We start from the raw sequence: 24933 nt of genomic DNA on the forward strand, positions 1-24933 counted from the left end.
CCCCCACGCGGTCCCCCACACCGTCCCCGGTGCGAATGCTCCCCGTGCCCACCTGTCTCTGTGAGGAGGGAGGCAGATTGAGCCCACAGGTAGCTACTTTGAGTTCCATTTTAAGAATAATGTTGTTGTAAGGGAAGCCTAATAACTGTATTCTTTATTAATTATTCATGAGTACATTTTAAGGAACTCAATTTTAACTCTTAATCAGATTTCCCGTTCACAGCCTCATTTCCTCTGTTGGTTAGAGTCTTTCTTCTGGGAACGGGCCACCCCATGTAGGTTAAGCTGGCTTTAATGTTTTACACTAGTCCAGGTTAGTGCGACAGATATTCTGTTAGTTGAAAACACAATGAGAACTTCGGGTAACCTGATAAGGTTAGAGTAAACTACATGAAACACTAGACTGAAGTCGTTTTATTTTTCCGTGTACAAGCCAGCATTGTGTCCAAAAAAGAAAATTAGTTTAAAACAACTTTGGGAGGAGTGGAGGCTTTTTTTTTTTTTGGCTTCCTAATTTTCTTTTCTTGGAAAAAAAAAGAGGGGTGGTAGGACTGCTTACATTCTAACAAGGAAAGAAAAAAAATGAGTATTTTTTTGTCTCGTGACTGAATTTCTATTTTGTGTGAGATATCTGCAGGAGATAACCAGGCAGGAGGTCTTTTGGTCTGTGTTAGGAAGAGATGAGCTGGAGGTGGAATTTTAGAAATGTTTCCCTGCTGCCTGTCCGAGGCTTGCAGTGGCAGGACGTGTGCCGTCCTCCGCCGTCCTCCGCCGTCCTCCGCCGTCCTCCGCCGTCCTCCGCCGGCCAGGCCCCTCTGTGCTGATGCTGCTATTTCATAACAAACATGAACTCGTTTAGGCTTAAGAGAGGACTGGTCCCTTTTGGGATTTCGAAGGAAGACGATTTGAGGAAGCATTTGCTAAATATTGTCTGATTATTTTACTTTTTGAGGGCCGAAGGAGGACACTTTTATTTGTTTAAAGCAAAGATTAGAGGCCATTAGAAGTAGGGAAGTATGTTTTGTAGATTTATATTTTAGAGGAAACGGGGAGCAGTCTAGTAAATAATAGGGGCTCCTTTGCCTGCCACGTGACCATGCCCTCCGTATTTTCATCACTGAAAAGAAGTTAGCAGATACGTCCCAGGAAAGTGTAACTTTTTAGTTCTGTGAGTTAAACAATTGTTAATTCTGAGTCACCTCAGAATTTTCTGCTTTTATTAAAAATCGTGCATGCTGTGGTGCTGTGCCCTGTGTGTACTGCACAATATTTGTTTGAGTTCCGTGCTTTCCAGAGGACACTGCGAGGCAGCGGGGATAAACAGATGGATCGCGGATTTTCTGCAGCTCAGGTGGGAGGTGGCATTTCTAGCCTCCCACACAGTCAGCAAGTTCTGAGCATTTCTGGTTCATATAGTCAAGATGGCTGAATGTGTGTGTGTGTGTGTGTGTGTGTGTGTGAGAGAGAGAGAGAGAGAGAGAGAGAGAGAGAGAGAGAGAGAGAGAGAGAGAGAGAGAGAGATGTGTGTTCATGTTTGAGTTAGTCCTGGAGGGGGTGGGGAGTTATGTGGGCAATTAATAAAAACCAAAGTAGCTGCTGATGCGTTTCCAGAATATTTGTTGTTTCTTGGTTTTTCAACTTCCCACTCACCTTTTCCTGGAGATGCAGGGCAAGATTTTAGATTAAAATACCTATTTTCAGTATATTGGAGGAAGGTTGGTATAACTGCCAACTGCTACTATAATGGTTCTTATTAGACTATTTTCAGCACTTGATCAAGTTGGCTTTAAAATTGCTAGCATGTTTTGGATAAGACATCACTTTGTTTTTAAAAGTGGGTAGATAGTAGTGATTTGTGCTTAAAAAAAAAAAAAGAAAAAGAAAAAGTTCAGATGGAGGTTCTGGCCTCAACATTTTAAAAAGCCGGGACGTGTCCCTCTGCGTTCGGAGTCTTCCTTGTCAGCACGGTCGCTTGGGTCTTGGGGTCCTCCTCAGTTTTTGCTGTTTACTACTTTTGGGCGTAGCCAAGTTAAATGACACTTCTCTATTCAGTATTTTCTCCACTCATTAAGTAGGAGGTTAAATCTGGGAAGATGCCTTTTAATAATATATTTTACATTGTTGGTCAAATCTGTTCTTTGAATCTTTTTTTTTAATGTGGAACAATAAAAAAATTAGTTTGTGTGTAAACCAGATTCCGGTTGTTTTATTTGTGACAAAGGATCACTGTCAGAAAAATCCAACTTCTGTATCAACAGATAAGCAAGCTTTCATTTCGACCAAGAATGCAAGTGTCTTGGAAAGTGTTGTAGGCAGCAAGTGGTGAGCTCAAATGCCTGCAAACAGGGTTCTGGTCTCCCCCTGCTTTCTAGTACTTGGTGGTGTTTCCAGAACGGTGACTGAGATGTGTCCTGACTCACAGGATTGTACCTTTAGGAACTCAGACTGAAGAAATGATGGGATGAATCAGTTATCTCCTTGTCCATCAGGGGACACACATTTGGGCACCACACACAGATTAGAAGAGGAAGTAGAATGTATTCGCAGATTTCTGAAAAGTTTTTTCGTAGAGAGACCTAAAAATAATTCCATGAAGGAGCTGTCAAGGAAAATGCTTTCTTCGAAATTTTTGTGTTCTGAAAGTCAGCTTTTTTTTTTTAAGTTTTTTTTTTTTTTTTTTTTTTTTCTGGCTCAAGTAAATTTCTTCAGGGTTTGTGGATGTCTTTGCTATTTAGGACTCAGAAATATCAGAGTTACTGAAAGTCGGAACATAGAGGTTTGATATTGAGTAGGTTGTTTATTTTTGAGCATTGAGCTTCCTGAAGTTTCAGATTTAGCTGAGCTTAGTTTTGGGTTTAAAGAAAGTAACTTTGGTTTATACAGTATTCCTAGAATTCAGCCCAGTCTTCTGTTGGTCACTATTGTCCTCCAGCATGGCTTCCCTTTAAGGAAAAAAAGATAAGGGTGTTGGACCGTAAATAATGGAAAACAGCAACAACAACAACAAAACCCATTGTGAGATGGCTAACCTGCTTTTCAGTATGGCTCAGCTGTAACTGCAGAACAGAGAACTGTATGTGAAAGAATAAAGCTTATCCCACTTTGTCGTTTTGTTACTCATTGCTTCCTGCTGAACAGCAACCTTTCATAACAGCAGCCTCTTCGGAAAAGTATTTTTCCCCTGTTTTACTGGTTACGATGATTTCAATAAGACTTTACTAGTGTAACCCAGTAATTCTAATTAACAGTGATTTGGTTTGGGAGCAGACCAGGATTTCCTCAGCTGGCTGCTGGGGCACTGAATTGCTTTTTTCCCCACCCCCAACTGCACCAAATCTTTTGATCCCCAAGCTACAGTGGTTGTCATTTGAGAAAGCAAACCCAGGGAAAATAAGTTGTGAACATGGCTTATTTCTGAAGGTTTATTTGCATTTTGTAATTTTTATTAAGGAAATTGTAGAAATAATTGAAATGCCGCGTTTCTACCTTGGTAGAAGCACATGGGGCCAGATTCTTAGACCTAAGGAGAAAATTCTTGGATTTCCTCAAAGATATGTTTTGCTTTAAAGGTTTCAGGGACTATCTTAATATGCACAATCACCGTTTTGAAAGAGAAACCACCCTAATTTTAAATTCACAGAGTGTTTTTTTTTTAATTTCTTTAGGAATGTATGTCTAAGGAAAATAAGTCTGTAATGAAGACATTTTCATTGAAGGTAGTTTGTGGTTTCTCCATCAAGAGTACACAAATAAGCTCTGATTGAGAATACATTTTTGCCTTGTGTACTGAATATATTCTTTATTTTGTTACATTAACAATGGACTTTAAAAAAAGAACTTTAAAAGGTGTCTTCAAGTGATGAAGTTTTTGGATCCTGGCTGCAAACTCTACACCCCTCAGTTTGTTTACATGAGAGGAAGCTATTCAAGCAGAAACCACAGATGGAGTAGAAGTGTATTTTTCTATTTTGTGGACCGATTCTTGCATTTGAGTTGGGGTCAACTCTGTGGGCACTGTTGATAAGTCAGCTGGCAGGTGTAGTGTTTCCAAAACCAATTCCCTGGGCAGCAACGTGTAGGGTATTCAGGGAAACGCATCTGGGCGTTTGATTGGAAGGTAGACTCTGTGGGTGGCTGCTCTCCAGCGGGAGAGGGGAAATTAAAGAATTCGGTAATGGTAATTGAAGGGATTGTTAGGATAATAAGCCATGGCAGAACTGTAGTGGTATTATTAGCAAGGACTGTGTCTTAAAGCCAACTATCTGCATCAGGAACAATGTCTGATGAATTCATAAGCCATCCTGCCCGTGAGCACCAGTACGTCCCTCCCGTGTGGTGGGAGATGGCCTGCCCAGCCTTTCAGGTCTAACTCCTTCCTTTCATGGAATTATTTTTAGATCTCTATAAAAAAGTTTCAAAAATCTGTAAATTCCATTCTGCTTGCTCTTTCTTTGTAGTGCCCAAATGTCTGTGTCCTCTGACTTGATTGACAAGGCATTCTATGATGATTTTTTTTTTTTAATCCTACGCTATTTCCTTAAAGAATAATCATGTGGTTCGGGATTCCAGGAGCATTTCACTAACAATTATATGCCAAAATGAAGACTGGTTAATTTGTTTTGAAGGGAACTAGTTTAAGAAATACAGCTTTCATTTAAAAAGAGAGCTGGTCAGTTCTTGTACTTATTTCAGTCTTGAAGCTGTCTCCCTTAATAAGTGAAAAATTCAGTCTTTGCTGTTTGTTAATATCTTATGCTCTGCTGGATCAGATACAATGTTCTTTTATCCCTATTAACTCCTATTTATGTAATTTAGCCTTCTGTGACAGGGGAAGAAGGACTGGTCACTTATGTGTATCTTTATATGCTTTTTTTTTAAATTAAAGATTAATTTCATTGTAAACTCAGATATGTAGAGAGGAGGAGAGACAGAGAGGAAGATCTTTCACCCAATGATTCATTCCCCAAGCGGCCGCAATGGCTGAAACTGAGCTGATCCGAAGCCAGGAGCCTCCTGGAGCTTCTTCCAGGTCTCCCACATGGGTATAGGATCCCAAGGCTTTGGGCCATCCTCAGTGGCTTTCCCAGGCCACAAGCAGGGAGCTGGATTGGAAACGGGGCTGCCGGGACATGAACCGGCACCCATATAGGATCCTGGCTCTTGCGAGGTGAGGATTTCAGCCGCTAGGCCACCACCCTGGGTTCTGCTTTATATACTTTTTATCCTGCATCCTCATCTCTGGCCTCCTAAATTTTATAAACAAATAATGAAGTAACACTCAGCGGGGTTATCCATCCCTAGATTGTTTCAGGCCTCCCTTCACTGTTGTACCCACATCAGTGGTTTCAAAATGTGGTCTGTGGAGATCCAGTGATGGGTGGAACCTTCTCAGGATGTTCTCCAGGCCACAGCTATTTTTGTTGTGATATAAAAACATTGTTTGCTTTTTTTCACAGATGGAAACCACTGTGCCTTGCCAGCAAGCAGTGCTAGCTAGCACGAAACTGCTAGTGATGAATTATTCTTCACCTTCAAGAAATTGTATTACCTCTTTGTGTGTGTGTGGGAGAATGTCCTTGATTAAACAATAGAAAGGATTGATTTTGTTAAATCTTGATCTTTTTGAATACACGCATATATTTTTCATATTGTGTGGGTTAAAATGGCCAATACCGAGAAAGTATTTCTGATGCCCAGTAAAATAACCCGATTGTTCTAAGGACGAATGCTTGTGTCATTGTGTTCTTTTTTTTTTTTTTTTTAATTTATTTATTGTTATTACAGAGTCAGATATACAGAGAGGAGGAGAGACAGAGAGGAAGATCTTCAGTCCAATGATTCACTCCCCAAGTGAGCACAATGGCCGGTGCTGTGCCGATCCGAAGCCGGGAACCAGGAACTTCTTTCTGGGTCTCCCATGCGGGTGCAGGGTCCCAATGCATTGGGCCGTCCTCGACTGCTTTTTCAGGCCACAAGCAGGGAGCTGGATGGGAAGTGGAGCTGCCGGAATTAGAACCGGCCCCCATATGGGATCCTGGTTCGTTCAAGGCCGGGACTTTAGCCACTAGGACACGGTGCTGGGCCCCTGTCATTGTGTTCTGAGCTTACCCCACCCTCACCCCAACCAAGGGAAAACATTTTTATGACTGACAAACTAACGTCTCAGGTATTTGGCAGGCTGTTTTTTTTTTTTTAAACCAACAGGGAGCCTGTTGTAGTAGGAATATTTGTTGCTGATGAATACAATTTGAGTTTTCAGACAGCAGGATTTTGGAAAACTGATGCTTGCTGTTATGAACTTGACAGCTTACCAGGACTTGTGACCGACCTACCTACCTGTCCACTTTCCTTGTTCCCTCTCTCCCTCCCTCAATTCCTCCTTCCCTCCTTTCGTTCCTTCCTTCTTTCTTTCCTTCCCTCCTTCTTTATTTCAAGAATTATTTTGTGTTTATTGGAAAGGCAGACTTACAGGGAGAAGGAGATGCAGAGAGAAAGCTCTTCCATCTACTGGTTCACTCCCCTAAGTGGCTACAAAGTGCGACACTGAGCCAGTCCAGAGCCGGGAGCCTCTCCTGGGTCTCCAACGTGAATGCAGGGTCCCAAGGCTTTGGGCCGTCCTCCACTGCTCTCCCAGGCCACGAGCAGGGAGCTGGGTGGGAAGTGGAGCTGCCGGGGCATGAACTGGTGCCCATATGGGATCCTGGCTCTCGCCAAGGTAAGGATTTAGCCACAGCCTTTATGTCAGGTGCTTGTGACCTTTTTTGTTTCTCACGTTTTATTGATTTGTGGAAGGCAGTTTTGCACACATGCAGAGAGGGAAGGAGAGAGATTTGCCATCCACTGGTTCACTCCCTAAATAGCCATAGCTGAGCCAGTTGGAAGCCAGGACCATCAGCTGGTCTTCTGTAGGAGTTTGGGGCCCCAGGACTGGGGCCTTCTGCCAGCGCTTTGCCTGGTACACCAGCTGGGAGCTGGGTGGAAGTGGAGTAGCCAGGGCATAAACTGGAATCCTTGTGGGATGCTGGCATTGCAATATCCCAGTGTGTGACAAAACTAGTCCTGTGGATCTATTCTGACAGGATGCATGAAGATCTTAACAGATGTGGTTTTTGAGATGTACATATCTTGATATATTTTCTTAAAGAATCATGATGTTACACAATTATGCGTGGGTGAAGATCTGTATAAAGATGCCAGGTCAGTGGATTTTTATTTATCAGAGTAAATATGTTTCACACTGAGAACACCATTTACTGAGTTTGCTATAGCATCAAAGAAAGCATAGCCAGGGACTTGTTTTTATGTGCTAGGTGGGGCTGCCTTCAGTGACACTGGCATCCCACGTGGGCCTTGCTTCTTTATCCAGTGGCTCCAGTTTTGATTCAGCTCCCTGGTTTTTTCAATGGGAGGCAGCCAAGGATGACCCAGGTGCTTGGGTACCTGCCACCCGTGTGGGAGACCCAGATGAGGCTCCTGGCTTCAGCCTGTCCTAGGGAATGAAGTATCTGTCTCCCTCTCTCTTTCTCTTTGGCTCTGCTTTCAAATAATTAAAATATTTTTAAAAGAGAAAAATATCCACAGTGATTTTACAAAACAAATACTTGCTGCTTTTCAATTGCATATCTGTATGATGCCAGATTTTCTGACTGTTCTTGATCCAAAAACAAAATCAAAGCAGCAGACTCCACTGGGTAGAGGAAAAGACAATAGGAGGATCTAGATGCTACGATAAATAAGGCAGATAGTAAAGTGATTAACAAAATGTAAAACAGTGCCACTCTCCTGATTTTTATGTCTTACTGGAAAATTTACTTTTGTAAAATTGTTTCAGCTAACATAGATTTGTTATTTTAAATGGACTATTAAATATTTTTAAATCTTACAGTTTTGTTTTCCAGTATTGTGAATATTGATCAGTTAACCCATATAAACATTCGCTTTTTGGGTCCTCAGAAGAAAAAGCTGTAAATGCAGTTCTGAGAAAACCCGAGCAGGATCACCAAGGCCTGTTCATCTAAAGACCCAACGTGTTAGAAAGCGATGACTGGGCAGATACCATTAGTATTTCCTTACTTTTAGTTTATCTTTTCTTTCTTCTATAATGGAGCTAACTTTTATGGGGCGTGAGTTCATCCCAATTTAACTTTGCTTGGAACTAAATGACAGAGTGTGGTAGTTCAACTTCACTGAGCTCTCTGATAAGACTTGTTACCTGCTATGTGGAACCTGTTGCTTAGCTGCTAATTATCTTGTGGTAGCAATTTCCCTACAGAATTAGTTTGCTTAGCAAAGGTAGGATTTGTAATTGTGAAATTAAAATGTGACCACAAAAAAAATTTCCTTAAGACTAATTTGTAGAAAAAAGACTAATTGAAGAAAAAGACTAATTGTAAAAGAAAGTATTTATAAGAGCAACAACAAAAAAATCCTGTCTTTTAAAAAAGCTTCTCTATCAGGACCAACTTGCTTGTTGCTTTGCAGTGGTGTGTTTAGCTCCTGAGTTGTCCTAAAGCTGTGATTTTGGCAGTGCCGTTTGCAAATTGGTTTGTCCTTAACCTATTTTTCACTGAGGAGGTAATTTAAAGTCTGTGTAGGAGAGGCATATCATTATAATTATCACCATCGCCTGGTACATGGACAGCTTAACAAGTGTTGTTTTAAGCATCATCACAACATTGTATTCCTGTTAATTTATGTAAACCAAAACTATAAGTAAATGAATGATATATACCTAGCAGTTATCATGGTTTATGCTATCAGTGGCCGCATCTCCCCTTTCTTAGGGAGAGTAACATTTTAGTGTAAGTCGGTTGCTGTGCTGTTAAAGCTAAGGGATTTCCTTCTGAAGGCACTCGCTGGGGCAGTGGCTCTCTCTGTGGTGAGCTTGCAGGCTGAAGACATGTGGCGTAACCATGGGAATAACTGAGTTACTGCTTCAGACTTGAAGGGGAAGCTTGGGTGGATCTTGAAGTGTCAGTGGGATGTTTGAGTTTTCTTCCAAAGAGCTCTGTTATCGTTTAAAGAAATGTGCGTATAGTTTTTTTTTCCTGCAATTTGTGGGCATTGCAGCTTAATTATAAGCTTTGCAAGCCATTTTACATTTTAATGTTCGAACTGTAATTCAAGGTTTAGGTGAAGTCCTCATATGCATTCTTTGAGTTAAGCAGTTTAGTTACTAAATCTAGTAACAAGCACATTTTAAAATATTTTACTGTACTTTTGAAATGTAAGCTGTCAGGAAACTTCCTCTAGCTTTGCAGCCCCTTCCCCCAGTGATGTTTTAGCAGGATAATAAACCACCTGAGGGGGACCCCCCATTGTCTTCCATTTGAAGGGCTTTGTTTTTTGGGAGAGTCAGTGAGATCCCGGGAGGAGCTATCTTGGTTTTAGGTGGTGAGGGAGGCAAAGGCCGGGCAGTGTGGCAGAGCAGAGATCACAGCTTTGTGACTTTGTCACGCCACTGCTTGAACTTTGGTGTTCTTATTAATAATAACAGTGACTAGTATTTATGTAGGTTACCATTCCTGATAATAATCTGAATGCTTGCTTGTATTACTTCACTTCACTGGATGAAGTAGATATTCTATTCCCGGTGACCTGGCTGTTTGCTGGGGTACTTTGGGGAATGCATTTTAGGGAAAGGTGACCTTTTTTACTTCTGTCACAAATACTAGCTGTGTGAAGAACGGGGAACCAATCTAACGAGATTGAAACGGCCTTTTGAAAATATAAGAGCTAGTTGTCCAAAATTCATAAAATATAGAAAGTGATTTCCTGAGAGAGGGTGTGAAAGACAGTAGTATTGTGGGTTAGTGTGCTAGTGAGAAGCGTCTGGGAGACCAGCTACCTTAGTTGAAGGGATATGAAGCTCAGGAAGTACAGTTTATACATGGTTCTGATTCTGGCTGTCTCTCAAAGGCATATCTATGAAGGAGCTAAATTGGATAATCCCAGAGGGATTTTCGAGCTTTATGATGGAATGTATCAGTAAAACAGGAAGTTACAATTTAGGAAAACCCTGCCTAAAGCAGGTTTGCGGTGGAACTGACAAGGGAAATTGGGATGATTTTGATTTCAAATACTGTTCACTCATCCCTGAAAGAACATTTGCGTTTAACACTGCTTCCCTGTTTTGATTTTAGGACACCTGGCAGCTTAAAGACTGTAGGATCACATAATTCGCATGTAAATTCCATTCTCTGAGTCCCCTCCATATTAAAGCTGGATGCTAAAGCCATTTGCAATGTAAACTGGAAATAAGTGCTAGTGTTTTTATTTGCCTGTAACCTGATCACTTTGCCTTTATAGCCCCTTCATGACACACTTCCTCTTTCGTGAGTACAGTTACATTGACCCAGTTAAACCCGTAGTTAATTTCAGAGTTTTCCCTCTTTTTTGGGGGAAGGATATTTTATTTGCAAGGCTTATTGCTCATTGAAAGGGAGTTTTGTCATCTTAAGATTAAATGCTTTACATTTGAGAATGTGGATTCAGTAGGGAAAATTGCAAAACAGAAGGAAAACCTTAATGCTGCTGGTGGGTAAAAGGGAACCCAGCAGGAAGGGGGCAGCAGTGCCTGGGGGAGGGGCAGCACCGGGGAGAAGGCCGGAGCTGCGGTTGAAATATTCATCAATCATTTTACTGGCACCAGGAAACCAATCAGCCTTTGAGGGGGAAGAATTTAATCAATCACCTAATGTGGGAAAATACAATTGCTTTTCCACAAAAAATACTCTTTCCCGCTGACAGATCAAATCTGTAAGATAGTTGGGCTGATCAGAATTCAGAACTGGTTGCAAGCAGTTACTAAAAAGTACTACTGTGATGAAGATATTTGACATAAAGAAAAAAAATTTCAGTTGTGAACCTTTCCGGAATGTTGCAAAGTGTGTTTTCCATATCATGTTGCCAGTTTAAAAAAATGCTCATAAATAGGAAATACGAAATACAGAGAAATATTATAAATTTATTTTCCACTGCTGGTTTTGGGATGCCTGAATGGAGAATTCCCCATTATTTTCAATGCTTTGTTTGGAAAGCAGTTGTAGAGCATTGTCTAAGGAACATATCCTTGGGGAGCACAGTTGGAAGTGCTTGCATGTAAATAAAAGGGGGAGGGATTTAGCCAAATCTGTTATTTAGGTTTTAAGTGTTTGTGATTTCTGAGTATCTGTGCTAGAATTGCCTGCGGCCCTTAGATCCTTTGGTGCGAGCTGCTTAATCTCATGTTTTTAAAATTAGAAGCTCTTGGTCACTGTCGAAAACAGAAAAATGAAAAGGAATTGCCCGTTTCCAAGCAACTTTTAGTTTCATATTCTATTTTCTCTGTCTTTGTGATTTTTTTCTCTCTGTGTGTATATATATGTGTAAATGTACACACATAGATTTATCTTGTTTTGGAGAGTAAGTTTTAGATGTCTGTATGTAATTCAGTGTCTTTTTATCAGTTGTCAGTTTAATTTGCATTGTGATGTCTGGTGTGATCGGGGACGGGCGTAGTGGTGAAGGCCCTTGATCCCATGTCCATCACACATGAGAGTACTTGGTGTGAGTCCTGGACACTGGCACTGGGGGGCACCTCACGATGGCCCCACATCCATGTGGGAGACCCCCATGGAGTTGCAGCCATTTGAGGGAATGAACCAGGGGATGGAAGTTCACTCTGTCATTCTGCCTTGCAAACAAGCAAATCTTAACAACAACAACAAAAACCCCCCAAAAACAACAAAAGAACATAAGTAGTGTAAGGTTGTCATCAGTACTTAATTTTATATTTTGTTTAGGCTTTATTTATTTTTTTTAAAGATTTATTTATTTTATTGGAAAGATTTAGAAACAGGAGGAGAGACTGAGAGAAAGATCTTTAGTCCTCTGGTTCACTCCCGGCCATAATGGCAGGAGTTGAGCTCATTCAAAGCCAGGAACCTGGAGCCCCCTCAGGGTCTCCCAGGGCACAAGCAGGGAGCTTCTTGGGAAATGGAGCAGCCAGGATACGAACCAGCACCCACAAGGGATCCTGGTGCGTACAAGGTGAGAACTTTAGCCAGTAGGCACCACGCCAGGCCCAAGCTTTATTTTTACTGGAAAGTCAGAGATATACAAAGAGATGGAGAGACAGGGAGGAAAATCTTCTGTTTGCTGGTTCAACCCCCTAGTGGCCGCAAATGCCAGTGCTGGTCTAGGCTGCAGCTAGGAGCTAGGAACTCGCTCTGGCTCCCATATAGGTGGAGCATCATCACGTGCTGCCTCCCAGCTGCATTAGCAGGATTGGAAACGTAAGCAACTGGAGCTCAAACCAGACACTCTGATAAGGATGTAGCATGCTCGTGTCCCTATTAGTCTTTTAAATACTGCGCAAATTCCCACCCCTAGCTTCTATTCTGATCCTACACAGGGGTTAACAGTGAAAGAACTTAAACAAATCGAATACTAATTCGAAAGACAGTCACACTTCTTAACAGTTGATTTTAGAGTGGAAATAGAAATATTTTGAAGGTCTGGATGTCTATAAATACATAAAGGTAAGTCATATTTGTTAATTAAAAATAAGGAGGTTTCTAGTTATTTTTAAAGGACTTGTGTTTGAGGAGTGTTTGCTGTATTTCTTTGTGTTCACCATTGATGGTTTAGAGAACTTACAATTTGTCTAGACAGTTTTCATAGTGCTGTTTAATAAGAAATTGAATAAGCCAGCTGCTCTTTCCTGCAACTATACATGGTGCAAACCTCTTTAAGTCTTGGTTGTAATTAAAAGCCTTGAGATGACCTTGAATCTAATTGGACTAAAAAAAGCTGTCTTGAGCTAAATTTATAGCTTTTGTTGATTCAGAAGAGATTAGGTACAATTGTGTTTGCTAAAACATTAAGTGTAGCCTTGGTTGTACACTGAGATAAGAAATATTTAATAAGCACTATTAAAGTGCAAAGAGAAACCCAAAGTGAAGCACAGACATAATTAAGTTTGTTATCTATTCATTGAATATTTAAAATATGTGCTTGAAATGGTTGTGGTAGGGTGGCATTTTTTTTTAGGGTGGCATTTTTTTAAGGTTTCAGTTTATATTATTCAGGTTTGTTCAAAATCAAAGAGATTTTTGAACCAAGTGGGAAATCAGCAGAAATATTTAACACTTTTCTTTTTAAATTTTTTATTGAAAAGTTAGATATACAGGGAGGAGGAAAGATGCAAGACGGAAAGGAGGATCTTCTGATCTTTGATTCACTCCCCAAGTGGTTGCATCTGCCGGAGCTACGCTGATCCAAAGCCAGGAGCTTGGAGCTTCTTCTGGGTCTCCCACGCAGGCGCAGGATTCCAAGGCCTTGGGCTGTCCTTGACTGCTTTCCCAGGCCACAGGCAGGGAGCTGGATGGAAAGTGGGGCTGCTGGGAATAGAATCAGCACCCATATAGGATCTCAGCGTGTGCAAGGTGAGGACTTTAGCTGCTAGGCTACCACACGGGCCTATACTTAACACTTTTTAAAGGTAGCAATTTAATTGGTTCTTAAAACATTTTGCAGAAATAAGAACTTTGGTGGCACAAGTTTCTGATTATGCTCAGGCAGTATAGAAATGAAAATATTATTTAAAAATGCTCCATGTTGGGTCATGCATGAAGGCTCAATAGCTAATCCTCACCTTGCAAGCACCAGGAGCCCATGTGGGTACCAGCGTATGGCCCACCTATTGCACCTCCCATCCAGCTCTGTGCTAGTGGCCTGGAAAAGCAGCTGAGGATGACCCAATGCTTTGGGACCCTGTACCCGCGTGGGAGACCTGGAGGAGGCTCCTGGCTCATTGTTTGAGGTCAGCTCAGCTCTTTCCTTTGTAGGCATTTGGGCAGTGAGCCAGCAGATAGATCTTTGTCTCTCCTCTCCATAAATCTGATCTGCCTTTCCAATAAAAATAAGTAAATATTTTAAAAAATTGCCCTGTATATCAGCAACATCATACATGACGTATGAATAAGGAAATGTTTGGCTTATCCAGAAGGGCAGGCTTTATTCTCAGTTGTTTAGAGAGCCTTGAACTGTTGTCTTATTCATAAAGGAACCTTGAAATTGTTTCTGTCAGGAAGTTAGGTTTTTGTGTGTCACTAGGTAAGATAAAGTGTGTTTCCTAGTTTTATCCATGTGATAAATCTCTGAGGGGTACAGCTGTAAAGCCGATGGTGTGAGCAAATACTCAGTGCATCTAAAGATCCTTGAGATTTCAGAATCCTATGAGTTTCTTAATTTTTTAAAAAAGATTTACTTAACTGATAAATACATTTTTACAGAGAGAAGTACAGAGAGATCCTATATTTGTTGGTTCACTCCCCAAATGGCTGAAATGGCTGAAATGGCTAGAGCTGAGCTGATGGCTAGCTGGGAGCCAGGAGCTTCCTCCCAGCCTTCCAGGGGTGTGGAGGTCAGGCTTAGGCTGCTTTTCCAGGCCACAAGCAGAGATCAGGATCCAAAGTGGAGCAGCTGGGACGGGAACTGCATCCCAGTGCTGGCAGGTGATGACTAGCATGCTACACCATGACGTTGCCCCCTAGTTTTTACATTTACTTAATGAAACTAACCGAGTCATACTTACAGCAAAATAATTAGTTATAAAACTGTGTGAATGGAACTGATATAGAAGAAGCAAAATGTTACGTAACAAGGATTGCCAATTCAAGAGTTACTAAATTGCTTGGAAATTCTCAAGCAATTTCAGTTCTGCAAAATTTGATCAGAAATTACATGAGCCATAGATTGTTCAAGCTAAACAATACACTGACATTTAAAAATTATATATTTATGTTGATTGGAAAGGCAAATCAGATTTATGAAAGAAGGAGAGACAGGTCCTCATCCACTAGGTCACTCCTCAAGTGGCCACAATGGCTACAACTGTGCCGATCCGAAGCCAGGAGCCAGGAGCTTCTTCAGGTCTCCCACGCGGGTGCAGGGTCCCAAGGCTTTGGGTCGTCCTCGACTGCTTTCCCAGGCCACAAGCAGGGAGCAGGGAGCTAGACGGGTAGTGGAGCTGCCGGGATTAGAACCGGCGCCCATATGGGATCCCGGTGCGTTCAAGGTGAGGACTTTAGCTGCTAGGCCATGGCGCCGGGCCCAACATTTTTTTTGTTTATTGAAATGTATTTTTCATAATAGTAGAATGGAAGAAAAAGGTCAGCAGCCACAATCCACGTGCTTGGAAATAATCCCTGGGGACTGGCTAACTTCTCACCTTGCAAGTGCAGGGGTTCCATATGGTCCATGGCTCATGTCCCAGCTGTCCTACTTCCTATCAGCTGCTTGCTTATAGCCTGGGAAAGCAGTAGAGAATGGTTCTAGACCTTGGGACCCTGCATCCATGTGGGAGACCCGGGAGAAGCTCTTGGCTCCTGGCTTTGGATTGGCTCACACTGGCTGTTGGAGAGTGAACTTGAGTGCGCGGAAGTGTGCATTGATCTAGTCAGAGCAGTCCTGCCAGAATTCCCACCAGACACATCCCTAAGCCCAGCTCTTGCATGAGCCAGCAAGTACAAACATCCCAGCCAGCCTAGCAACTTCCTGGTCCTGCTGCATGCTGGTGAGTGCAACATCCACCCTGGTCCAGCCCTGGCCGCCACTCATCACCCTCCCCGCCCCCCCACCTATCAAGTACATCAACAGATGCAAAGGCCTGGGTGTCCAGGAGACCTCTAAACTACCAGGCCTGCTCCCAGACTGGACTCTCATGTGTGCCACTGGATGCTGTGGCCTGACCCAGCGAGACCTAGTCCCAGCTCTCAGGCTAGCTGGCAAATAACCCTTTTCTAGGAATAGAATATTAGGATTGATCTAAATGAACAGGCATTTTCAAGGCCTATTGTGTGCCTAAGGTACCCTTTTATGTGGAAGTTTTCAAAGAGAAAAAGTATATTCTGCCACCTGTGGGATATCACTTTGATTGTCTCTGCTCATCATTAATGTGTTTCCCAAGAAGCTGGCTTCCTCTATTCCATCATAATAGCATCTGATGAGAATAATGTGTGACATTTTCTGAAGTGACTTGAAAGCTTTCCAACCATTATCAGACAAGTTCCTTGGTCTGTGAGATATTCTTTACAGATATGGCCAGAGACATCTTCATTTTCTTCCATCCCTGCTGCTGTGGGCATCTTGGGTTTCTTATGAGGAGTCTTGAGAATGGATTCAACTAAGTGGTATTTTTTCGTTTGGTTGAAAGGTAGTGTGACAGTGAAGAAAGGTCTTCCATCTGCTTGTTCACTTCCCAACTTCCTGCAACAGTTGGGCTGGGCGAGGTCAAAATCAGGAACCTGGAAACTTAGCCAGATGTCTCACATGGAGGTCGGAACTCAAGGGCTTGAGTCATTTTCTACTGTTTTCCAGGCACATTAGTAGGGGAGCTGATGTGGAAGTGGAGTAGCCACAACTGGCATTCCAGTATCATGCAAGGATCACAAGCAGTAACTCAGCCTGGGTGCTACACCACCCCTAAGATGTAGTAGTATTTCTTGAGGCTGTGTTGTTGTTTACACTACCTGGGTTTGCTCCTTGCAATTACGCCATACGTTTGTTGCAAAGCATGTACCATGCAAAGGAAGAGTTTTATTAACCAGAATGATCTGTTACTTTTTTGTTTTTAAGATTTATTTTTATTGCAAAGTCAAATATACAGAGAGGAGAGACAGAAAGGAAGTCTTCCGTCAGATGATTCATTTCCCCAAGTGACCACAATGGCCGGAGCTGAGCCAATCCAAAGCTAGGCGCCAGGAGCTCTTCCTAGTCTTCCATGTGGGTGCAGGGTCCCAAGGCTTTGGGCCATCCTCGACTGCTTTCCCAGGCCACAGGCAGGGAGCTGGATTGGAAGCAGGGTCTCTGGGATACGAACCAGCACCCATATGGAATCCTGGAGTGCTTAAGGTGAGGACTTTAGTGGCTAGGCTACTACACCGGTCCCCCCACTTTTTTTTTTTTTTTATAAGATTTACTTATTTATTTGAAAGAACTAGGAAGAGTTCTGGTTTTAAACATCCTCTGGTATACTCCTCAGAGCTGGACCAGGGCAAAATCAGGAGCCACATATGGGTTTCCCACATGGATAGAAAACACTCAAAAAATTGGGACATCTTGTTAGGCTTTCCAGGCCATTAGCAGGGAGCTGGATAGACAGTGAAGCAACTAAGACGTGAAGTGGTGCCTGTATGGAATATTAGCATTGTAGGCACCAACTTCCCCACTGTATCAACTCTGGCCCCAGCCAACATGCTGTGAGCAGATGTTTTGTTTTTCTTTCCATGTAATAGAGCACAGTAATCTCTTTAGACCTGTGATATGAAGATGATAGTCAATACTTTTCAGTAAGAACCCCAGCAGTGTCAAACTGATGTTTGGCACATAATAAAGATTCAGTGAATGGCAACTAATAAAATATTTTGCACATTTTCTTTCTTTTTTTTTTTTTAAGATTTTATTTATTTTTATTACAAAGTCAGATATACAGAGAGGAGAAGAGAGAGAGCAAAGATCTTCCGTCTGATGATTCACTCCCCAAGTGACTGCAGCGACTGGTGTTGCGCCGATCTGAAGCAGGGAACCAGAAATCTCTTCCAGGTCTCCCACGCAGGTGCAGGGTCCTAAAGCTTTGGGCCGTCCTCCTCTGCTTTCCCAGGCCACAAGCAGGGAGCTGGATGGGAAGTGGAGCTGCCGGGATTAGAACCGGCGCCCATATGGGATCCCGGCGGTGCATTCAAGGCGAGGAGTTTAGCCACTAGGCCACGCCGCCGGGCCCTGCACATTTTCTTTCATGCATGCATTCCTTTAACTTCAATTGGATATGAAGTTATTAACGATCTTGTTTTGTTGTTGTTCTTGTAGAGAATCAGAAACTATTAATGAAAAATGTCAGACTTGTTAGTATGTCAAGTTTTTTGAGAAACATCTGTTCTATTTTTCCATAGAAATGCTATTGACTAATCAAGCTTCATACATTTTTTATGTTTAATTCTTTAAAAATTTATTTATTTATATTGGGAAATCAGATATACAGAGAGGAGAGACAGAGAGGAAGATCCTCCATCTGCTGATTCACTACCCAAGTGGCCATAGTGGCAGGCGCTGATCTGATCCAACCGGTCTGAAGTCATGAGCCTGGAGCCTCTTTCTGGGTCACCCACATGGCTGCAGGGTCTCAGAGCCCTGGGCCTCTACTGCTCTCCCAGGCCACAGGCAGAGAGCAGGACAGGAAGTGGAGCTGCAGGGACACAAGCTGGTGCATGCAAGGCAAGGACTCCAGCTACTAGACTACTGTGCTGAGCCCCATACGTTTTTTTTCTACTTTTTATTCTATAGCTATAACCTTGAACTATATGTTCTTTTTATGTATTTTTAAAAAATGCTCTAAAATTGAAATGTCATAATCTTATGGGGGTAGTAGCTCTTATGTCTTTAGTTTGGTTTCAGGACTGTAATTGCAAAGATAGAAACCTGTAAAACTATATGAGAAGGTGATGTAGGTTGATCAGATGGAAATTGTTAATGTTTGTATGGATGTATAGACATGTTTTCAAAATGGCATTAAAGCTGAGTATGTGGGAATAATAGGCTGTATAACAGAATCCTTGGCTTCCCCACCCTTCATATGCTCCCCCTCTTTTTTTTTTTCTAGCCTCTTAATTTTCATGTTAAGAAAATGACATTAGGAAAAGGGCATTGTTTTTGTTGCAGTTTTTAAAACATTTGTTGTTGACGTTGTTGCTGTTGTTATTCATGCTGTGATTGATGTGGCTGTTATGAAATGATGTCAATCTGAAAAACTAGTTAAAAAATGTTCTAGATATGAGAAAAAAATGTCTTTGGTATTTTGAGATTGCAATAAGCTTGTAAATTGCTTTAAGTACGATGGGTATTTTGATGATATTAATACTTTCAATATATAGGAATTTGATTTTAACAGATAATTTTGTACTATGAATGTTTACTGTTAGGACCAGGTGTGAAATATGGCTTTTTGTTATTGTTATACTTTTGTTTTCAAAAGATTAATTTTTCTGGCCGAAAGTCTTAGTTATTTTAGAGGTAATCTGTGACTGCTTTGCCGTGTGTGTTTTTCCTTTCTTCCTGCGTGTTCTATGAGGAAGATACTCTGACTTTGTAGATGAAACATGCTTATGCTTTATTGTACAAGAAGTCTTATGTTTTTAAAGCAAATAAAGGTGATTAAAAAAAAAAGAATGGGAAAGATTCCTTAGAATCTTTCTAGAATGGGACTCTGAGTAGGACTTAATAAAGATGATGTTGTTGAAAAAAAAAAAAAACATGACCTTGACATTTGTCCATGGAGAAAGGAAGCTATTTGTTGAAGCTCCCACAGTCAGCTGTTATTGTGTGCACTTGCGGTGCTGTGTCTTTGCATTTGAAAGCGTTTTTCTTTATTCCTGAAATGTTTATCAGTTTGCCCATGAGAAACAAAAGCTAGTGGCTCAAGTGCCATCCCTCTTACTGTATGGAATGACAAGAAGCACATGTGAATTTCATGCTAAGCCAATCCAAAGCAAAGTGTTCTTGTATCTGCTTGGAGCTAGAGTTAGCTTGTAGACCCTTGACCTGCCTATAGGACAAGACTGTGGTCTGGCTCCTGTATGTTTGTTACCCAGTAAAACCAAAACAGGGTCATGTATCTTCTTAGCCTCTAACCAGTCCGTGAATTACCCATAAAGGAGACCAGAGGATAGAAGGTGGACTCTGAAAAAGGCCAGAGTTTCTAGGATTCTGGATATTCCTAGAATGAAGGGTTCGTCATGTGTATGTTGGTTATCCCAGCAAAGCTCTGTGGTTACTTCTTAACTCCTTGCACATTGTTACTTTAGAGCCATTGTGTTGAAGTAGGAGTTGGACTAAAAAGCTTCCTGTATGTGCAACCTTATTTTTGGTGTCTGTTGCGTATGGGATAAAGCCAGGAACTGGTCATGGCCATTAATGGTGTCCTTGATGTGGCCCTACCTGAGGCCACAGGTACATCAGATGACAAGGGGGCGATCTGGGTCTGCTCAGTGTACGTTACAGGCACACGTTCTTTTGCTCTCACCTGGATTTGTTTGCCTGGTGCCTGCCCGTCCTCCTCCCCATGCACTTGATCTCATGACTGCTGCTTCTCTTCTCATTCATACTCACCTGACTACCCAGTACCTTGGCTTAAGTGCATCATACCATAAATTCTTTTTTTTTTTATTAAAGATTTATTTTATTTTTATTACAAAGTCAGATATACTGAGAGGAGGAGAGACAGAGAGGAAGTAGAGCTGCCGGGATTAGAACCAGCGGCCATATGGGATCAAGGCGAGGACTTAGCCACCAGGCCACGATACCATAAATTCTTCACTACAGTCGCAAATAAGGAAACTGATTCAGGGAACACTTTCTTCCTAGGGTAAAGCAACGATGATGCCAAGCTTTGGTTCTGATATAAAAATTTATGTTCATATTACTACTCTGTATTACTTCCTCATTGCAGCTTGTTTATAGGTTTTCATACAGTTTATTTAAAAAAATTTAAATAGTTGTAATCTTTTTTTTTTAAGATTTGTTTTATTTTTGTTAGAAAGTCAGATATACAGAAGGAGTAGAGACAGGAAGATCTTCCATCTGCTGATTCACTCCCCAAGTGACTGCAATGGCCGGAGCTGCGCTGATCCAAAGCCAGGAGCCTGGAGCTTCTTTTGAGTCTCCCATGTGGGTGTGGGAATCCCAAGGCTTTGGGTCATACTTACCTACTTTCCCAGGTCACAAGCAGGGATGGGAAGTGAGGCTGCTGGGATTAGAACCGGTGCCCATAAGGGATCCTGCTAGGCTACTGCACTGGGCCAAAATCTTTTTAAAATTTTTAAAATTTTATTTATTTCAAAGGCGAAGTTACAGGATGAGAGTGGGAGAAAAATAGATGGATGGAGGGAGAACATGCACAAGATCTTCCGTCTGCGACTCACTCCCCAGGTGGCTGCAGTGGCCTGGGCTGGGTCAAACCAAAGTCTGCCACGTGGATGGCAAGGCCCCAGGTATTGGAGTCATCTTCCACTGCCTTCAAAGGCTCACAGCAGGGAGCTAGGTCTGGAATAGAACATGGAGACTAACCAGTGCTCATATGGGATGCTGGTGTTACAGGCAGCAATATTACCGCACATGCGCGTGTACACAGACACAGAGGCACAGAGCTTTTAATTGTTGTTGTAACATATCCTTAATATAAAATTTACCATTGCAGCTGTTTTCATGTGTACAATTCAGTGATTTAAATCTGTGTATTTTTGTCTCCTCAGAATGCTGATAATTACAGCTGTGAGTAAGGCAGCTCAGGTTCTGGCCCCGGTGAAATGGTCAGAGTGTAGTCAGATCTGAACAGGCAGTTGCATGGTGATGAATACCCTGAGGAAGCAGCCCAGGTAGTGGATGGGTAATTACGACTGGAGGGGTGACCTTATGTGTAAGGCACAGTTTTCTGGGGAAATGCTTAAATTGAGTATGAGAAGGAAACAAATAGGACAAAGTAGGCATTGATCCAGAAAGAAGAACTTTTATCAGTTATGCTTAAGCACCTGCTGCGTTTGCCAATCATTTTGCTTGATTCCTCTCTCCACTGTGATAGCTGCATACCAGCCAGACAAATGTAGCTTTTGGGGTTTGAAATGTGCTTTGTATCTCTTCCAGTATGAACAATGTGCTTATTAATGGAAGCATTTATAAGTACAGGTGACATTTTCTGCATCAATGAAAATTGTTTTAAGTTTCCATTTGATATTTGTTGTAAGTTTATTTGAACATTTTGCTTTTAATTAGGGAAGAATTGGTAATATTAAGTAAAACATCACAGGTATTATGTGAGTAATTTTTGTGTTTTTTTTTTAAATATTTATTTTTATTGCCAAGTCAGATATATATAGATAGGAGGAGAGACAGAGAGAAATATCTTCCGTCCGTTGATTCACTCCCCAAGTGACCACAACGGCCAGTGCTGCGCCAGTCCGAACCCAGGAGCCAGGAACTTTTTCCAGGTCTCCCCTGTGGGTGCAGGGTCCCAAGGTTTGGGCTGTCCTCAACTGCTTTCCCAGGCCACAAGCAGGGAGCTAGATGGGAAGTGGAGCTGCTGGGATCAGAACCAGTGCCCATATGGGATCCCGGCGCGTTCAAGGCGAGGACTATAGCCACTAGGCTACTGGGCCCAACCCTGTCTTTATGTTTTTAAAATATTTTGAAATAAAAATGATTTTGAGAGTGACACACACACACTCACATGCACACACAGAGAGAAAGAGGGAAAGAGGGAGGAAGAGATACCTTCCATTCTTTGGTTTGCTCCTGAAATGCTCACATTGGCCTGGGCTGGATCAAACTGAAGTTAGGACTTAGAACTCCAGTTGTGGATCTCTAGCCATGTGCTTGGCAGATTCCCAGCCACCTGGGCCGTCTTCTGCTGCCCTCCTAGGCACAATTATTCGGGAGCTGGATTGAAAGGGATGTTGCTGGGACCTGAACTGGCACTCTGAAAGGGGATGGAAATGTTTCAAGCAGCAGCTTAACCCATTACGCTACAATCCCTGACCGGCAGTGGCCTCTTCAACACTGTTGCCTATGTCTGGCTCCTATGACTTTCATTGCATCTGATTTTGGCATGTTTACCCATAATTACTCCTGCTACTAGTCATTGATTTCTTCTGTGTGCCAAGGATTTTACTAAACATGCTATCATTCTTGCCTAATCTTCACAGCTCTGTGATAAGTGTAGTTTTCTTCATTAAAATATAAAATACAATAGGTAAATGTTGTACCTTGGATTCCAGCCCAGCTTGACTCCAGAGGATGAATTCTTTTCTCAGTATCTGATGTTTTTTCATATTTGGAGTCAGTGTGTAGTGATTTACAAATCATAATTTTTTTTCCTGTTGTTTTTTCTCTTTAGGTTTCTGTCAGGATGACTTGGCAGAGCTCGATCCAGGCACTAGTAAGTTCTGAGTGTTAGCTAATATTCATTAATAAGTATGTGTTTGCTTTTAAATGTACAACTTACATTGTCATACATTTTTTTTTTACTTTCAGATTTTATTTTACTTTAGTTTGTGATTATGAGGAATTTGTTTTTTGCAGTTATACATCTAAGTCTATTCAATGGCTGTGATTTATTTATTAGAAATTTGGTTATTATTAGTTCCGATTCTCTTATGAAGGAGCAGCAACAAGAATTGTACTTTGATTTCTGCACAGTATAGCTCTTTACTCACAAGTACTCTTGAAAAGTTTTGAGTAATTTTGACAGTTGATTTCAAGTAAGATTGGCCTGGGTTGGAAATTTGCCAATTGGGAAATCATGCCACACTTTAATTTCTCAAGCATTTGTGTCTACATTTTTTTTTAATCTATTTTATTGTATTGTTGTTGACAATCTTTACATAGTTAATTACAGTTAAAGAAAGAAAAAGAAAAAAAAAAGGTTCAGGGGAATAGGGAAGTGGGTAATACTATTATGTCCATATGTTTCCATCATGTATCTGAGGTAAAGGGGGATATTGAGGGAGAAGCCCCACCCGGTTTCCCGCCCACCCCGAGTCCCGGATGTGGGGCATGCTCTGAGATATGTGTTCCAGTGGTTTTAATAGTTCTCCGGTTATGAATCGCTGCCAGTTTCACTCGATGAGGTCGTCCACTGATTGATATGGTCCATTATAAAGTCTCCGTTTGCCCCATATTTCGCTGCCAACATATAGCTGAGATGAATGATTGATCTGCTCTGTCTTCTCTCTTGTCTTGATTAGAGTTCTGAGTCCAGCAGTTCGATTGGGGAGATCTCCAAAGAAACTTTGAGGTATTCCCAGACTAGTTTCTTGTATGTTCTAGCAAGCACAGGGCCCGGCACAGTCCATCACCCCGATCAGCTGGTGGTTGCAACTGCTGGGTTGGTTCTGTTTTCAGTCCCGAGTTGCACTGGAACCAATGGATGTTGCAGTCCAGTCTGGTTCGGCCCTTACATCAGCCAGTGGGAGCTGCAGCCTAGTTGGGGCGACCCACAATAACCCCCACCAGACCGCCCCCTACCCTGGTTTGCCAGTATGTGTAGCAGAAGACCAGTCTGTCCCACATCCCATTTGGCTCTTGTACTTATCAATGGGTATTAAAGCTTAGTTCCATCTAACCAACTCAACCATCCAGCCCTCACGGGTGTTGTTGAGTGCCTCTCTATCTAGCCATCCCAGTCCCCGTCCCAGTCTTCATGCCCTCCCACGGGAATAGTGACCCAAGAAGGGGAACCCACTTTTTCCCTCTCAGGTCTCTCTGTCCCGGTTTATGCACTCTTTATGTGGTTCTGTGATTTGACTCGACAGAATTAGTCCCCAGTGCCAGCTTCTGCGGCTATGCCCATACATCCCTCACCCGCTCTAATTTATGCTTGCACCAGCAGGAATAATCAGCCCAGCCTGGCTTTTCCCTGATCTATTCCACATGTAGCGCACAGGTGATGTAGCCTTGCTTAGTCTGGTCTGTCTCTATCCCAGCCCACGCTCTCCAGCGGGAGTAGCTGTCCAGCGAGGGGACCAGCCCCTTAATCCCCCTGCCGGTTCTGCCCCTCCCTTCCTGGATCTCACGTGTGCTGGTTGGATGCTGCATTCATATCCAGTATAGGCAACCACGCCCTGGCATTCCATAATGTGTACTTGTTTTGTCGCGACCAAACCCAGCTCATCCCACACTCTGTTCTGGTGATCGGATTTGCCAGTGGGTGACATGAACTGATTCAGCCTGGTCTGCTCCTGACCCATGCTGAATGTGTGCCAGTGGGAAACTTTCCATGGGCTATTCTGGGCTGTTTCCTATCATGCTTCTTGCGCTAACCTGCAGGGACTGTGTCCTGCCAGAGGAGTTGCCCAGGCTCCTCCATCAGAACCCCTCCCAATGCCAGATTTTGCGCATGCCAGC

At 42.3% G+C, this 24933-nt stretch overlaps 1 protein-coding gene across 5 annotated transcripts in view; it reads left to right on the top strand.

Moving 5' to 3' along the window:
* Nucleotides 1-24933, top strand: part of NR6A1 (nuclear receptor subfamily 6 group A member 1) — a 195281-nt gene that overhangs the window by 2080 nt on the left and 168268 nt on the right. For all 5 annotated transcript variants that reach the window (XM_058672567.1, XM_004593578.2, XM_004593576.3 and 2 more), the window contains exon 2: nt 22925-22966. In XM_058672567.1, coding sequence (XP_058528550.1) covers nt 22925-22966 — 42 coding nt within the window. The remainder of the gene's footprint in view (nt 1-22924; nt 22967-24933) is intronic.

The sequence above is a fragment of the Ochotona princeps genome, chromosome 14 (genome assembly GCF_030435755.1).
Source record: "Ochotona princeps isolate mOchPri1 chromosome 14, mOchPri1.hap1, whole genome shotgun sequence".
NCBI classification, from domain to species: domain Eukaryota; kingdom Metazoa; phylum Chordata; class Mammalia; order Lagomorpha; family Ochotonidae; genus Ochotona; species Ochotona princeps.